Source organism: Apium graveolens, chromosome 5 (assembly GCF_009905375.1).
Source record: "Apium graveolens cultivar Ventura chromosome 5, ASM990537v1, whole genome shotgun sequence".
In the NCBI taxonomy this organism is placed as follows: Eukaryota; Viridiplantae; Streptophyta; class Magnoliopsida; order Apiales; family Apiaceae; genus Apium; species Apium graveolens.
The window spans coordinates 5,027,240-5,045,701 of NC_133651.1; the positions used below are offsets into that span (position 1 = coordinate 5,027,240).

Consider the following 18,462-nt stretch of genomic DNA (forward strand, 5'->3'; position numbering starts at 1 on the left):
CATATATTTAACAAATTCAATTTATCGAACTATTAATTTTTTTTTTAATTAATGATATCGTTTCAATCTTGAGTTCAACTCCGTGTCACCATTACGGGATTAAGCACATAGTAAATTAATAATCAGCATAATTAGTTTCTTAAACGATGATAAATTTCATTTGAAGGTTCGAGTCCCTGGACAATCAAAGTATTTAAAAGCTTACATAATTGAAATATCATGATAATTTTTGTCAGCAAACTTCACTCCATATGCAACTCCCGGGTTATTACAAAACTAAATGTTATTTACATCATACAACAACACAGTAAGATAATATAATGCCACATCAAAAATACCAAAACTCCTTGCCCCCCTTGCAAACTGCTCATATTACATCTAAGTCAACCATCCAAACAACTGACAAGTCACTTAAAATTGCTGCATTGTTAATCCTATGTTGTGGTGTTATGCAGCATATGAGAAGGTCCCTTTTTGCTATGACTTTTCTTTAGTCTCCACAACATATTTTTCCATAGTCCGCGATCACTTAGATCCTTGCTACGAATAATGGCAAAGGAATTCCCTACAGCTTCCGCACCTTGATGTGTAATGTCATTTGTTTTCAAGGATATTTCTGAAGAATTTATTGTATTTTCGAGACCAGAGGTAGAGCCAGAGGTGATGGTAAGAGAATCCGAGGTACCTAAAACTTCATTTGCTGTTGGAAACACTGGATATCTTCTCCCAGCACTGTCTTCAGCTAGCAATTTGTCAAGTAGTGATGTCCTCTGGCTACTTTTCTTCTTACAGCCCATAGTTGTCATTGCATTGGAGGTAACTGTGATCGTGCTTGCAGCAGTCGGGGAACCCATTGCCTGCAACTGCCTTCCTAAGTTAAATATAGTTTCTTGGCATTCTGCCAACTTTTCGGAAGCTGAAGTGATCTCCAAATCCTGCAACATTGAATAAAAGTTTCAGATACTGGCTGATGTAAGGTCAAACTCAAATTATTATCAGCCCAAAATGAAACTAGAAACTACATGGTACTGTTTTTTACTTTTCTACTTGATACGAGCCTACGTTTTCTTATACTTTTTTCATGATAAATTGATAATGACATGTTGCTTTGGGTTCTCTAATTTCTCTCATATATATGTTTGAAATTGACAATACCTTGTTGTCTGATATACGAATCTACTAAAGACTTTTACTACATGAAACAAAAACTTTCGTCAACAACAGTTTAAGTTTTACTCTTTAATATATCGACAACTACCTAAATATGCTCTAATTTCATACTACCTCCGTCCCACCGGGTTCTATGAGTTTACTATTTGCGCGTATTTCGAGACTTCTGTAAAGTATAGTTTCATAATGTTTTTTTAAAATATTTTTTTTGAATCAAAGTTTAAACGTAAAACTTTTATTCAGAAAAAAAAAATTAAAAAAATTATGGAGTTATGTTTTAAAGGAGCATTGAAAAGCGTGCCGAAAAGTAATGCATAGAATTCAATGGGACAGAGGGAGTATCAAATATGTATATATACTTTTTAATTCTGGTGAGAACAATTTATCTGTGAGAACAGTGAGAACAATTGTTCTGCACATTTTTCATATTTTCGATGTTGCATTGTTCAGCTGCATAACAATAGTGTTCTTTCTCAATGTTCTAACGCTATAATTTGTTCTCCATAGAGATTAGAGTGTGACCCTGTATAGATATTGCTTTAGTTTCTATATATCATTTTTGCAGGCGGACATCTGTTGTTCTTTTCCATTTAGTTGGATGAATTTTCACTAAATTCAAGGATTACTTTTTCAGCCCAAACAAGTACCATTTAATCCGCGACTCTTGAGGTGAAGTCTATTATAACTACAGGAATGTGAGCCGTTAACAATCTATCAAAAAAATATGACTATTAAATACAAAAAAGCAAGACCTTAAGAAATGTAAAACTTATAGATAGCAATTCAATAGTGTATATCAGTATATCTTAATAAGGCGAGGACACTTACATTTTGAAGTTGCCTTTCTTCCGAGTATTCATCATACCTTAAGGTTCCATTCTGTTTCATGCTGCAAATCACAAAATTCAGAATTTCTAGAATTCCTCACAATCTGCGTTTAAAAATGACCGAAATTAACTAATACATTAAAATGCACCTTTCTATCTGCAGTTGTAAGTCAAGACATGAGACTTCTAATTCGTCGCAGACCATATTTTTACTGTCCAATTCATCCTCTAAAAGTGACAGTTTTTCACAAAACTCGCTTGTTTCAACTTTAGCAGCTGTAAGCTGTTTATTAAGATCTTCTGCAAACGATTTCAAATTTTGAAACTGATCTTCGATATATGTCTTGGACTGGCCAAGGACTTCCAGCTCCAGTTGTAAGCTTGCAATTGTTTTCTCAGATTCCAAGGATTGAATCCTCGGGGAATTAGTATTTGGTAACTCATCTTGCATGTGTAAAATATTGTTATGGCATTTCCAATCAGAAGCAAGTGAAGCATGCAAGTTATGTGCTTCTGGAAAGTGATTGATCGTTTCATCTTCCATATCATTTTCACTTTGTGATCCATCCCAATCAAAGTGCTCCTTTATTGCATTCCTCATGCTTGAAACATCTTGAAGAGAAAAGCAGTGATTCATAATCCATTCCAAAGAAGAAGCTAATTCTTCAATAAATTTTTGAACATCTGTATTTCCATTCAAAATTTCATTGCAGATTTGAACAAATTTTTGTAAGACAGCACTCAGGTCGGATTCTTTCCACTGGAAAACACGAGCCATGTATCCTGTTGATGTTTCGGAAATCTTACTAGAGTTCGAACAGTCAGCAACCACATTCAACATCTCTGGAGTATTATGATGAGAAGATGCAAAACTACTCACCTCGACAAGCTTAATAATTTTACGTACTGATTCACTCAGATCTAACTGAAATCCTTGGTTGCCCTTATCAGTAAACGACATGTTACCAACAAATAATCTATCAGGTGAATGCATATTGCTGGAAGACTTATCTGGATGTTCTACAGCATTGCAGCCCCTAGCATCACAGCAGCTTAAGCTCTTTTCAACAGAGTCACAAGGTTCCAAAGGAATACCACGTGACAGGACAACTTTGATGACCTCTACTATTGCTTCAGGACTCTTTTGGTTTACACAGGATTGTTCCAAGACCGCTTTTGCTATATCATCAACCCAAACAGGATTGGGGTTAGATGTCTTTCCAGACTGAGTAACCTTTTTAAAGACAGAAGGGTCACACAAATGATGTACTGGCACAATCTCTATACCACTTACTTCTGAGACGCAACCATTAGAGTGGGCTTCAAAGGGAACACCAAATTTACTACCTCCATTAAGATTTAAATGTGAGCTCCTGAATGACTTGTCCGTAGAACCTACTGCTAGTTTTTCCATCTCAACAAAGTCATCCATCAGACTTATGCCTGAATCGCCAGCAGCTACGCTGGACGGTGATCCACGTTTACAGTTTCTCAAAGGCTCCATTTTTGAAATGAACACAGAAGCCACAGACTCAACACGGCTTAAATTTCTATCAATGTCCATGTCAGGCATTGACACCGGCGAGAGTTCATGTATTATAGGTATATTTCCTGCTAGTCCCATACCTGTCAGACCTTCTGAGGATTCATCTAGCTGTGCCTCAACTTCTGAAAATTTGGAAGTTGAACTATCAAATATTTTTTCGGAAAACTGAAGGTTATTAGCTTGTACAAGCAAAGCTTCTCTAAGAGTTCTGTTTTCTTCTTTCACTTCAGATAGCTGCTTAGCCAGAAAATTAATCCTTTTAGTGGGTGTATCTGGAGCATTGACAGCCAAGTCCATTGAAAAAGTTGAAGAAGTTGATTTTCTACTCCTTGTCTCAGCAGGATCCTTGGCAAGCATGTCGACTTCAAATTTCATCTTTGCTAGGGCAGCAGGACCTGGCAACCGCTTCCGAACAAGGAGCCGTAACCTTTGACATTCTGATTCCAGTTTTGCAATTTTCTTCGCACTCTCCAAATGTTTCTTATGGGTTACTTCAGCTGTTCGGCGACTGAATTCTTTCTCCTCGTTTCGAATGTCAAGCTCCCTTTCGACCACACGAAGCTCATACTTCAAAGAATCATTCTCTTTCTCTGTAGACTCTAATTTAGTCATTAGAGTACTAGAATTCGCATCTGACCAAGCTCTGTATTCTTCTAAATCTTTAATTACCTTTTCTTTTGCTATGAGAGCCTTGCTGAGTTGAGTATTCTGAGCAACTAACATGGTAACTCTCTTACTGGTTTCCGCCAACCTTTCCTCTAACACAATTATCATTTCTTCATATTCTCTTGATGTCTTCATAATAGCATCATAAATCCTTTTTTCTTGCTCTTCTCGAACAAAACGCAATTGCTGCATACACTCCTTCAGAGAAGCATCCATACCAACTAATCTATCTTCACTAGCTAGTCTTTGCTTTTTAGCTTTCTCCACTTCTTGCTTTAGTGACCTTGCATCTGCTTCTGCTTTCTTCTGGCCTGTGTACAAATGAGAGACATGTAACTTTATTCATGCTGGGTTGCACACACAAAATAGGAATTTTAAACAGTAATCAATTATATCTATTACCTTAGCGCAACTAAATCAATAACTTACCTGCAACGGCTTCCTTTGCCACTTCTATATGGTGCTTGGCAAATTCATCTTTTCTGTTACATTCCATGAGGACAAAAGAGAGCTTCTCGTTTAATGTTGCCAATTCATTCTGTAATTCTTCTTTATCATTAAGAAGTGTCTGTGTAAAGAATCAATACATGAGAAAACTTGTTCAATATTTTTCGAAAAATCAAATACTTCTTGTCCACAATCTCGTTGTATGTGATAGACCACAGCAACTATATGCAACAAACAGAAACTTCTAAACAATAATGAGAAAGAAAAGCCCAAAAGGCCAATTTCAAAACAATTATGTACTAAAAATGAACATGAAGAGGACTGATGACTACAAAAGAGATAATGTTGATTCACCGGAGCCAGTGCATGTTATTATTTTGACTAAATTACAACAACAGAACTAAATAGTGCATTAAACATAAGACACTAATACAATTAATGAATTCAATTTACCTGTTCTCTGTTCCCTCCTAAAGAAGTTTTTTGTTCATTCGAAGCCTTGATGGTCTTTTCTGCTGATTTTCTCTTCCAGGACCACGTTTTGTGATCCATCATCTCTAGATTTCTTCCTAATTATTCCAACAACGAGAACTCGGTTGTTAGTGAAACAAGCTCCGTGCCTATCTATATATAGGCTCATGTTCAAAGACAACTTAATTAACATACAAAACTATAAACCAGGTGACTAATATTTTTTGAAAGTGGATGTTACAATATTAGCAGTAAATAAAGCAACAAATGACACTCAATCAGTGTTAAACAAGCTCCCAAATACATATATATCGAGTTTGTTACAGGTCAGTAAAGCATAATCTGAAGTCTATGTCTATGCTAAACAAATTAGTAAAAAATAATCACAAGTACATTGAGTTATGCAAATGAATTAGGGAGCAAGGATTTAAGGGATCTAGTAGTTGATATCCTAATTAAACTAGCGTTTTAACAACATTTGATGAATAATATAAGTATGCATAAGATTAAAGCAGTAGGTGGATAAATAGAGCAAATTAAGTAGGCGACATAGATGTCGAAACTAAAAGTTTTCTTACAGTTAGGTACTAGAAGTTTACTAGTGTCCAAGCAGCAGTAGCATCCTCGAAAGCAAAGTGAACTGCAAATCTGAAAGTGTCCTGTTCCGAAAATAGAATGATGCAAGAGAGAGAGAGAGAATGTGAAACTACATTTTGAGAGAGAGAGAGGGAGAGAGAGAGAGAGAGTATTGAAGATGGTGGGAGAGAGAGAGAGAGAGAGAGAGTATTGAAGATGGTGGGAAACAGAGAATTATTATTACAATAATATTGGTGTAGTAAGACTAAGAGAGAGTCGGTCTGGGTCCGGACATTTAGCGAGGATTTAATCAGTGATCAAACGGTTGGCATTGGTTGTACATGATTCATGTCATGTACACACCAAACCTCTGTCTTAATCAATCAATATGCAACTCTCGTGCATGCAAAAGAGGTCGTATGCAGCAAAGTACAAGATTCCTCATGTTGGCACTACTACATACGAAACATCTCTTCTCTGCTCAACTAATAATTTAAGACTAATTTTATATGTCCCCGAAATATTCTCAAAATATGAGATGTTGATTTTTAATAGGTTATTTCTGAAATTATAATGGATTATAATAAATAATATTTGCCTGTTTTGACAATACTTATTTGGTGTTCCGCATTTTGGTATCAGAGTCTTGTTTATTTAATTTTTCAGTATCGAGGTTTGATTATATCCTGGAGGGAGTAAGTCATCGCGAAATACCGTTTAGGCAGGTGGTCGTTGAGGGAAGAAGTTGGAGTAATCAACACCAAGATAACTACATAATTGAATGAATACTCGGATCATATCTTACAAAGACTCGGGTATGTCAAAATTAGGTATTATATTATTGAACCTTACTGCAAATACAAATACTTAGAATTCTGTATTTTTAATAAGTGTTAAATCTTTTTAAATCTTCTCATTTCATGAGTAGCAATAATCATTCGTGGTTAGTAAATATATCTGGAAATGCCATGATTTCCATGAATAACCATCAATACTTAAAACACCTTTTACAGGTTTCTAGAAATATTGTCAGTAACAAAGATAATAGAAGGATTAGATTTCTTATCTGGGATCTTGAAGAATTTAAAACTGAACAAATTCGGTTTTATAATAGATATTCTATGCAAATAGAAACAGAGATATCTTCTCTTAAAAGAATTCTCAGTTATGATCTTATTAAGAATCCGTAAATGAGTTTTTTAACAGAAAAACTTCTCGAGGAAACTCAAGATGAGAACAATTTGGAAATCGAGTTTTCAGAAAATGAAAAAGGTTTTCAAGCAAGCTTTTTGGTAAAGCAATAAATTATTTCTAAAATCAAAAGTAGCAGACTCGATTTAAGAAAAAAATATATTTAACATTCCTATGTTAAATTGTTTTAAAAGGAAAAACAGTATCTTTTATAATATCTCTACCAAAGAAATGCATGTAGATATAAAAGATACTACAGGTTTAGTTTATCTACCTTTAATCACTAAGGAAGAGATAAGCAAAAATTTGTTGAAAATAGACTCTAAGATAAGATCTACTATCAGTGTAGTTCACTTAGGTGCTATAAAATTTTTGCTTAAAGCAGAATTTTAAGAAGGAATAGACCTTGAACCAAGGAAGTACGTATTCATTGGTGTTGTGGGAAGTAATAGCCTTAACACTATTGTTTCTTCAATGAATAATCTTAACCAGATTACAGGAAGATGCTTATTATGAATCTACAACTTATTGTCCTACTTCGAACTAAGTAAAGATCCCAGTGAAAAATTTTCAAAATTACCTAGTATCTTCAACATATATTCTACTTATTTTAGAGGGGGGAGTAATGTGGAAATAGAAATTTTAAGAGACATAAAAAAACTTTTAGTAAAACAAAATGTTGATATTGAAAAATTAGAAGTTCAGTTGTCACAACTAAGAAATACTAAGTATGATAATGAAGTTATCGACTACAAATTCAAAGAAATCATAGAATACCTTAAGAAAATCTTAGGATGAGCATTAAGGAACTACTAGAGGATTTCGATAAGAATATTAAGCCTCAAATAGGAGAAATCCTTAGGTTGCTTAAAAATCAGCATGTTAATCATGTTACAGATAACATTGAGGCAACAGCAGCAAAGATTATTACTGAATTGAAAGCAACAATTCAAGAATGTTCTTGCAACCATGAAATCCTTGAAGCCCTCAAATAAAGGCAGCCGAAAGGAAAAGAAATCATCACAACAGATGAAGATCTAGAGCACAATTCAAGAATCTGGAAATATAGTTACCCTAACTATAGTGTCGGTAACGAAGAGTTAGGAACAGGAAAAAATCCTGGCAGCCTGACATGGCCATTCAGTGTTGATAAGAAATCAACATGAATTACATAAAAATGGTAGAAAAATTCTTCTGGGATAACATAGAAGAAGAAGAATTGCAGGTTAATAATGACAACTATAAGGTCCTCGAATAAGCAATCAGGTTAATGGAGTTAGATGATGAATCTAAAGCCAACTAAGAAATAGAAGACAATAATGAATTAAAATCTTTATTTGGTTTTAATGATTGCAACATTCTTAACACAATTGAAAGTTTCAGTTCTGAAGAACAGGAAGACCTTCAAGAAACAGAAGTTGATAGTTCTGAAGATGAGGAAATGGAAAACCTCAGGATGGACACTCATCAAACTTCAGCACCTCCTTCACCAAAAAGAGAATTTGGAGAAACATCAGGTACAAAGAAATCTGAAGGAAATAGAAAAAGAAAAGTTAATTTCTATCTTTTTAATAATTCTGAGGCTAAAGGAAATTCTAATATTTTTGGTAATAATATCTTAAATATTGATGGAAATCCAAACAGGAAAGAGCTCATAGACGTTTGGGCAAAAGAAATTAGTCTTATTATTCAGACTAATAAAGATGCTTATGATGATCAAAACACAGTTTTATTATTGATCGAACATAAGACTTTAGGTGTCATTAATAATTTTATTAAAAACACCGCTTGGGAACCAGTCATGAGCCCCATTACAGCCTTTGAAAATGTATTAGATGACATCTATACAATGTTCTTAGGAATTAATCAAGCATCTGATAAGCTGCAGGAGTTATTAAGGATAAAAGAAAAAGCAAGAACTAGGATCACTAATATGCAGCTTTGCGATATATGTTTCCTAGATCAATTTTTCTGTGATTATAAAAAATATCTATACCAGTTAGATGACCAAGCGGAATATGTGAAGTATGTAAAATACTATCTCCTCAAAATTCCACTGGCAGGATTAAAAGCTCTAGAAAGATTTAATCTAGAAGCTACTGGTCTAGCAGAGTATAGTTTAGCTTATGCTCAAAGAATTGTTAAAGAGGGAATCTCAAAAAATTTCGATTTAACAAAGAAACAGAAGCAGTTAAAATCTTTTAGCAAACAGTGTTGTGAAAAGATTATCGAAAAACCATTTGAGTATGGATGTAGGAAATCTTCTTACAAAAAGCCCTACAAGAAGAAGTCTTATAAACATAAGACTAATTACAAGTTTATCAAGAAGAAAAAGACTTATAAACGAGCTAAGTATTTCAAGAAAAAATCTTCCAAGTAATTTTCTAATGATAAGCAAAAGTTTTGCCCAAAAGGCAAGAAAAATTGCAGGTGTTGGATCTGTAACGAAGAAGGACATTACGCAAATGAATGCCCTAATAGGAAGAAGCATGACGGCAAGGTCCAAATGCTAGAACAAGTTTATTCTTTAGGATATATTCTTATTGAAGACCCTTATGAAGATACTCAATGTAACAGCCCGCTCTGATACCAACTGTAACAGCCCGCACTTCCGGACTATTAAATCTATATACAAAACTAAATTTCAATATAATTATTAATCCAAAATTCTATTACAAAGGTGACTAATTTTACAAAAGCGCAACTAAAAGTGGAAGTCCAAAAGGTCAATCTACTTCAATTCTAAGTCCTCGAACTCCAATGCTAACCAACTCGAACTCTTAGGTGAAACCTGAAATTGTAAGTAATGAGCTACACAACCCAGCAAGAAAACAATTGATCCAACTAGTAGGCCAAGTAACACACACACACACATAACAAAATATGATAATCTATACGATACGATATACGATATACGATATACGAAACAAACACTTTCGATACATATTCTTATTCCTATTCGATACATGCGATACATATAGCACATAAACAACAATAATTCAAAATCAATAACTCATGCCACGACCACTACAACCCGGTGATAACGGTCCTAAATTTTCTGAAAATTGTCACTACAATCCGGTGACTACGGTCCTAAGTTCTTATTCGATATTTTCACAAACCATGGCCCAAATCAAAGATAAAAAAATTTCGTTTAGACACCACACATACACAACAATACATATAACTTAAGACATAATACTCTCAAATATATAATCACTTAGACCAAGTTTTGATAATTAAATATACACATATCACACGATTTTGAAAATCTAGCAAGATCGATCGAAAACTTACCTACAAACCTGACCATATCTGAATTTACTCTTTTTGACCATCTAAACGACGTTATCTCGAAAAACATAACCACAAAAGTTTTACAGAACAAAAAAACCTCTCCGAAAAGTCCAGGATCACTGAATTCTGACTTACGATGAATTTTCTATGAATTTTACAAGACTGCTGATTTTTGCTGAGAAGAGCCCTACAAATTTTTATATTAAAAATGAGGAAGATGAATATGGTGTATTTATAACAATACCAAACCCTATATATTAACCTACAAGTTATCCATATTAGAATCTGATCCAAATTTTAGGCCCGTTACTCTAATCAAATTTTAAATCCTAGCCCTTATCTAATTTTAATCTCTTTTTATTCTATTATTAATCTAATTCTAAAAATTACGGGATATTACACTCAAGAAGTATATTCAATTGAAGAATTGGAACCTGGACCAATAGAGTCAGATTCTAATGAATCAACTTCCTCAGAATCCGACTGAAGAAGAAGAAGTGATGACCAACATCACTAATCCAAATTCTATTTATATCTCAGGTAAATTAAAATTTACAGGATATAAATAAATTGAATTCCATTGTTATGTTGATACAGGCTCCAACCTTTGCATAACAAGTAAGCATGTTATTCCACCAGAATATTGGATTAACGCAGAAAGACCTATACAAGCTAAAATTGCTAATGGGATCACCATTACAATCAGCAAGGTATGTAAAGACCTTAATATACTGATAGCAGGTGAAATATTTCATATTCCTACTGTTTACCAACAGGAAGCTGGAATAGATTTTTTAATTGGTAATAATTTTTACCAATTATATGAACCATTCACTCAGTATACAAAAATGATTATACTAACCCTTTCAGGTCAAGAAGTATATATCAGAAAAATAACAACAACTCGTAAAGTTGGAGTTCCAGGTTTTCTAGAATCAATGAAAAAGAATTCTAAAACCAAAAAACCTGATGCTATTAATATCAGCACTAATAAAAATTTTCTTTTACAAAGGGGGAATGATGTTATTAGAAGATTCAAAGAATTAAATGATTGTAAAAATTTAATTCTTGATATAGAAAAGAAGACTATAATCGAAGGATTATTAGACTCTGTCTGCTCGGAAAATCCACTGGATCCCACAAAGACCAAGGAATGGATGAAAGCAGCAATCAAACTCAGAGATCCTAAAACTGTAATCAAGGTTCGACCTATGAAGTACAACCCACAAGATCGTAAAGAATTTGGCATACAAATTCAAGAACTTCTGGATATGAAGATCGTCATACCCAGTAAATCACCTCATATGTCTCCAGCATTTCTTTTAGAAAATGAAGCTGAAAAGAGAAGAGGAAAGAAAATAATGGTAGTCAACTATAAAGCAATCAATGAGGCTACAATAGGAGACAGCCATAACCTACCAAATAAGGATGAACTTTTCACCCTTATCCGAGGTAAGAAAATGTTTAGTTCATTAGACTGTAAATCTGGTTTTTGGCAGGTATTGCTAGACGAAGAATCACAGTTACTGACAGCATTTACATGTCCCCAAGGACATTACCAATGGATCGTGGTGCCATTTGGTCTTAAACAGGCTCCTTCCATTTTTCAAAGACACATGCAGGATGCATTTAGGTCATTTGAATCATTTTGTTATGTTTATGTTGATGATATCCTAATCTTTAGTGATAATGAACATGATCATTTAAGGAATTTAACAGCAGTTTTAAAGAGATGTCAACATCTTGGCATAATTTTATCCAAGAAGAAAGCACAACTTTTTAAAATAAAGATTAGTTTCTTAAGGTTATAAATTGATCAAGGAACGCACTGTCCTCAAGCTCATATTCTGGAACATATTAATAAATTTTTGAACAAACTTGAAGATAAAAAACAGTTGCAAAGGTTTTTAGGTATATTAACTTATGCATCTGATTATATTCCAAAACTTGCAGCAATTCGTGCACCTTTGCAGGTTAAGCTCAAGAAAGATATTCCTTGGGAATGGAAAGATTCAGATTTTGATTACATTTGTAAGGTAAAAAAGAATCTCAAGGGTTTTCCAAAACTCTATCATCCAGAACCAGATGACAAGCTTATCATTGAGACAGACGCTTCAGGCGAATACTGGGGAGGAGTTCTCAAAGCAGTTAATTCTGATAAAGAATTAATATGTAGATATGCTTCAGGAAGCTTTAAAGATGCCGAGAAAAATTATCATTCAAATGAAAAAGAATATCTGGCAGTCATTAGAGTCATTAACAAAGTTTCTATTTATCTAACTCCGGTCAAATTTTTGGTAAGGACTGATAATAGAAACTTCACTTAATTTATTCGTATTAAGTTACAGGGAGATAATAAGAAAGGAAGATTAATAAGATGGCAGCAATGGTTATCTCGCTACAGTTTTGATGTAGAGCACATCGAAGGAGTTAAAAACTGTTTAGCAAATTTTTTAACAAGAGGATTTCAGAAAGATCAGGTAAACACATTATTATAACGATGTGATGTTTTACACTGTTTTACACTATTTTTCAAGAATCCAAAGCCACTTTTCAGGCTATAAATACAGAGGAATTCAGGGTAAAGAAAGCACCAACAAATCTTTATTCCAAATCTTGAATACATATAAGGCTTTTTTGCCTACATACATCTCTTTCTTTGAGATTACCATAAGCCTATAGCTATGGACAAACTAGCAATGCGAGAAGCTATTGTTATGAAGAAAATTCAGCTGTTACAAGATGAACTTCATATAATTCGTGCTGAAATGGAATTTGTAAGAAGATTTCAGAACCTTCTTCAGTAATGAACAATTCTGAAACTAGCCCGGAGCAAACAACTATCGGTAAAGGCTCAACAAATCCGTTGACACCTGTGGATTTGGTAAAAATCTAGACTGAGGTTTATACCTCACAACAAATGGTTACTTCATCACCATCTTCAGAAATGAACAAAGATAAGTCTATTCCCGAGCAAACGGCTCCAGGTAAAGAAATAACAAATCCGTTAAAGGTTGTTGCTTTGCCAGAAAGCAAGACTGAGGTTCAAACCTCCATAACGTTAGAAAAAACGTATAATTTAAATTTGAGGCCTAACGGGAGAATTCAAATCTCTACAAAGACTGAAGGTCATACTTCAACCGTCCCGAACGGATACAAAGGCCCTAAAACCTATTATGTGGTGTTTAATGGTCCTAATGTAGGAATATACACTACATGGGAGATAGCTGAGAAAGCTGTAAAAGGATTCTCAGGCATCAAACATAAGAAGTACAAATCATTTGGTGAAGCAAAAAGTTGTAGCAAATATTTATACTACACAAGAATTCAAGCCACCTCTCCAGTTGATTAATTCTGTAGAAGCATTACATCCAACTTATGCGGGGGCAATAACTCACCTAAAAGAAAGTTCTACCAAAACTATTTTGGGAAACATTCCAAAATCTCAGCAGCTGTTAATGCAGAAGGAAGAAGATACCATTGAATCTTATTTTTCAGGATTTAATTATCTTTATCAATATGGAAGAATAGCCACTGAAAAGGAATTCGTTAGTGAACATTTCTTCACCACAAACAAGAAGAATGTTAGCTACTTCAATTTCTATCCAAATGCCAATCCAGACATGGTCTATGAAGCATACCAATATGGACTATTAGCACAAGTTTATCCTGCTAATAACCTTTTAGAAATTTCTAGGTTCCCCAAGGAATTTAGAAAGGTAGTCAAGATATTTAAAAATAACTGTCTTAAATGAAAAGAGATCGACCTCTTCATCAAAACCACTAGTACCATTATATGCTGGGAAAATGAAGAAGAATACGATTGTCCACCTAATCAACCTTTACATTATATTCAGGTTGGTCCTGCCAAGGAAAAGATCTATTCTCCAAGCCAAGCAATGGAAGCTACACTGGAGAAGAATGATTTAGGAGCACTGGCTGAAAATAAGTTATTGATTTTAATCATTAAGTTGTTTAGTGTTCGAAAGGAAGATAAGCTAAAAGTCAATTTAGCTACAACGCATGCCTTAATGACCTCTTATTCCCATAAAGGATTAAGTGAAGATGACTACAACAAAGTTGTCGCTTTCAGAAGGCAATTATTACATAAAGATGTTGTTGGATCGCATCAAGAAATCTTCTGCAAGAAAAAGCATTAGGAAATAAGCAAATTTGGCATCCATCTCGAATGTCAAATCTGCGGTATCACCACTCCAGACAAAGAATCTGGAAAAATCATAATGGAGGACCCCTCCACTTCAGCAGAAGACAAAGGACCTTTGCCTAAAGCAGGAATACTGCTCAAAGCAAAACCAGGACTTCATTTTTAATGGAGCATCTTATCTTTTTAAAAAGGCAAGGAATCTACTTTATGAAAAGCAGAAGACATCTACTTTATGGAAAGCAGATAACATCTACTTTATAAATTATTAGAAGATTACTAGTCTTGTAATAGAATCTCGGCCTTACTCTACAAAAGGAGAGCTAAGTTTTAGGGAAGGGCATCTTGTAATTTACAACGAAGACACTTTCTTATTTTTAGAGAGAACCTGTAATGTATTGTGAGTAGTAACCGCAACGGGGTTTTAAGCTATGTACTATGTAAGGATTTGAGAAATAATTCCGTTAATTAAAATATGACATGTTTGTTGCTAACTATTTTGAGAATTATTTCGGTATTTGTAGTATCTGAAGCACTGTTCGTAGCCGTTGTATAATTTGTAATTTGAATATATCTCGTTTCGTTTATTCATTTCAATCTCGACTGTCGAATCTTCTTAGTCACATAGTCATAATCGTTAGATCAAAATAACAAAAGAATATATTATTCAAGTTTTTAGGTTCAAATCACGCCAACAATAAATATTTATATTATTATTATAATAAATATACAAAATTTTCAGGTTCGAAACACCAAATAACAAATATTATTATTATTATTTATAAAATATAATGGTTCGAATCTAATAATTATATACTATCTTATCTGAATTAAAAATCATACATATTCAAATTAAAAATAAGATTATGTAATTTTAACTTTAATATTTAAGTATTTAAAACTCTATTAAATTAAATATAATATATATCAATCAATCAATCAATCGTACTCAATAATACCGTCTAGGGCATTGTGCGGGGGGTATAGCGCACGCAGCCTTACCCTCATTCCAAAGAATGAAGAGGTTGTTTCCTCAAAAGACCTCCGGTTTGTGTGTGCGCACAAATATGTGTGTCCGACGTAAATAATGATACATAAAAGTAAGTAACAGTAAGCAACAGTAAGCGAGACAACGCTAAATAATGATACAATACCTCAGCCCGTGGTTTTCTTCACACACAGATATATACTAATATATAACCTGTGTGATACACAGTTATTTTTGTCATTATATATTGTAAATTTTAATTTTAATATGTTGCTGCCAGGATTCGAAACTTATACCTCTTAAAGAATAGTAATTTTTATAGTTTTAATATGTTACTAGCAGGATTCAAACCTTATACCTCTTAAATAATACTAACTTTTAAAAATAAATCTAACGGTTCTTGTCGATTTGATCTAACGACTCTACATTGAGTAATCAATGACCAACAACCACCAATAACCAAACTTTTAATGTTTCGTCTTTAATATAACTAGCTTAAAACCCGTGCGATGCACGAATCGCACAGATTTTTTTAATATTATATAATTTTTTTAAAAAAAATTGAATTTAGTTCTTAGTTTTGTTCATTTAAAATTTTAAATGATATGACTTCATAATAATTATGTTAGTAGACGTATATGTTCATAACTTTTTAGAACATTTAAACTTATTGAAAGTGATAGCATTGGTAAGGGAATAAATGTTATTATAACAAAATTATTATATTGAGGGTAAAAATATAATGTCTTCATTATGTTGGGACCTTAAAAAATATTATTTTAGCATGATGATTACTTAATCGATTAACTATAATTCTATAAAAGATATTTGAAAAAGACAATATTATTGATTGAACGATATAGTTTTTTTGATAATTTTATGTGTATTTTTTTTTAAAAAAATATTTATGTTTTAATTAAAATTTGATTTTTTAGTTCACAATAATATGATACGAACTATACTTAGTCTAATATTAATTTGATTTATCTCGGATCAGTGATTTACATAATTTTTTTTAGCTCGATGCCCAATACACCGACCAAATCAAACTAATTATTTTTAGCTTAATTTTATTTTTTTTAAAGTCTGGATCAATAAGATAATTTATTTTAGACTGAATAATTAGTATATATTATTTTATTTTTGTTGGTCGAATTGTATTTTTATTTTAGTTTGTGTTAGTCTGAATCAATTGTATAATGTATTTTTCTATCCTGGATACATAAAATATATTATTATGTTTATCCAATTTCATTTATATAATCTTTTTAGGAGGACCGATAGTATTATTATTTTATCTTAGCCCGATTCACATGACATATCAACTAAATCTTAATAGTTATAATTAGTTTGCTTATTAATTTAGCATGAAGTAACAAATTAGAATAATATAGAACTTGGTATGAATTAAAATATAAATTGGTAGAAGTAGTTGAATTTTTTATTTTTTTTTGACAAAATGTAAGATTATATTAATTATAACAATCTCCCACAATACAGTTCATCACTTCGATAGGAATAGATTCCCTATCAAAATTACGATCTGGGTATAAATAAGCCACCCTAGCTAACTGATGGGCAACATTATTTGTAGACCGGTTAATAAAATGCAAAACAATATTGTTTCTACGACGAAGAATCCTCCGACAACTCTCAATAACCTGGCCAGAAGGTGACCGCATCTGAACTCTACTTCTAACTGCTTGTACAAGCACCAAACAGTCGGAATCTAACTCAATCTTTTGCTAACCACTTCTATCACTCCAACTTAGAGCCTCTTTAACAGCCATTGCTTCCGTTCATTCTGCATATTTCAGACCTTTAAACACTCGAGTGTGAGCATGCACCAGATCTCCAGTATAGTCTCGAGCCACCAAGCCAATAGCAACTTCCTCTCGATCTTCAAAAACAGCTGCATCAACTGTCACCTTAATAGTATCCCTCTGTGGTTTCACCCAAATAACAGCTCCATCTCCAACATAACCAGGTTGAAGAAGGGCACTCGTAGACATAACTTGGGCTGCCTTCAATTGCACCACTCTATTAACCGAGGTTGCTTTTCTATTCCATACAAACTTATTTCTTGCTCTCCATATCAACCAACACACTGATCCTATTTCCTCTTTTGTAGTCTGGCTACCACTACTCAACACTGTATTAAACCAATTCGCAAAGCTATTATGTTCCCCCATGCGATAACCTGCAAACACAATAGTCCGGCAACTCGAAGCAAACTTACAGGAAATAATACTATGCAATATGGTCTCATCATACTCTTGACAGATTGGACAAATTTGATTAACTTGGACTTGTTTGCCTCTCAGTTGTACTATCGTGGGTAAGTTATTGCTTAAGGCTCTCCACACCATGTTAAGAGCCTTAGGCGGAGCCTTAATTTTCCACAGCTTGCGCCAAATTGATTCATCATCACCTGGAACTACATATCCTTTCATCACCTGAAGCAGATTATACGCACTCTTAACAGAGTACACACATGTATTCTCCTTGCTCCAGTACACCACATCCCTGTCCAGACCCTCTTCTACCTGCATATTCAAGATGCAATTTTGATCCCTTTCAGTGAACATATCCCTTATAATTTCCATGTCCCATTTTTGACTGTTAGTGCAAAACAGAGAGCTGACTTTCTGAATCTCTAGGCCTTGCTTATCAGTCACAACATAAGGATTATCTTTGTCACACAGCCAAGGTTGTTAGAAGAAGTTGAATTTAATATAAATTATAATGACATAGAGTTCGATATAAACCATAATTGAAATTGTTAGATATATTTGATAATGTCATGGCTAATGTGATTTATGTTTAGTTTTCAGATCTTACTTAAAAAGGATAAATCAGTACTTACTGGAAGTCAGGACTTAAGGATATCAGTACTTATATTATCAGGAGATAATCATCAGAAGATGGACATCAGAACTCAAGTACTGAAGGATGTTCAGATAAGGAAGGCAGCTGGTTAAAGGAAAGAAGATCAAGACAAACATAAGAAGAGATATGCATGAAGAAGAAATTCTATGAATAATAGAATACTTGGAAGAAAAGATATCTTATTGATATATTTTAGGAAGCGGAATTATATTCCATATCAATTAGCGATTAT

The 18,462-nt window shown here is 33.5% G+C and overlaps 2 protein-coding genes across 2 annotated transcripts; both read right to left on the bottom strand.

Moving 5' to 3' along the window:
- Positions 1 to 190: 190 nt before the first annotated feature.
- Positions 191 to 6,007, bottom strand: LOC141662064 (filament-like plant protein 7). Its single transcript, XM_074469117.1, has 6 exons — positions 5,706 to 6,007; positions 5,110 to 5,225; positions 4,639 to 4,777; positions 2,147 to 4,520; positions 1,999 to 2,059; positions 191 to 935 (listed from the first exon to the last, which is right to left on the bottom strand). Exons 2-6 carry the CDS (start codon positions 5,209 to 5,211, stop codon positions 435 to 437), a joined length of 3,177 nt encoding a protein of 1,058 aa, XP_074325218.1. The 5' UTR covers positions 5,212 to 5,225; positions 5,706 to 6,007; the 3' UTR covers positions 191 to 434.
- A 10,806-nt stretch (positions 6,008 to 16,813) lies between these two features.
- LOC141659683 (uncharacterized) lies at positions 16,814 to 17,947 on the bottom strand. Its single transcript, XM_074466609.1, has 2 exons — positions 17,161 to 17,947; positions 16,814 to 17,040 (listed from the first exon to the last, which is right to left on the bottom strand). Exons 1-2 carry the CDS (start codon positions 17,945 to 17,947, stop codon positions 16,814 to 16,816), a joined length of 1,014 nt encoding a protein of 337 aa, XP_074322710.1.
- Positions 17,948 to 18,462: the final 515 nt, after the last annotated feature.

Bases quoted from the DNA above. Each gene is read 5' to 3' on its own strand.
- LOC141659683 (XM_074466609.1), bottom strand. From the start codon at position 17,947: ATGGAAATTATAAGGGATATGTTCACTGAAAGGGATCAAAATTGCATC. The intron at 17,041-17,160 runs GTCTGAAATATG...TTGTACAAGCAG, and splicing joins TCACACTCGAGTGTTTAAAG to TTAGAAGTAGAGTTCAGATG.
- LOC141662064 (XM_074469117.1), bottom strand. From the start codon at position 5,211: ATGATGGATCACAAAACGTGGTCCTGGAAGAGAAAATCAGCAGAAAAG. The intron at 4,778-5,109 runs GTAAATTGAATT...TTCTTTACACAG, and splicing joins TAGGAGGGAACAGAGAACAG to ACACTTCTTAATGATAAAGA. The intron at 2,060-2,146 runs GTGCATTTTAAT...TGTGATTTGCAG, and splicing joins TTACAACTGCAGATAGAAAG to CATGAAACAGAATGGAACCT.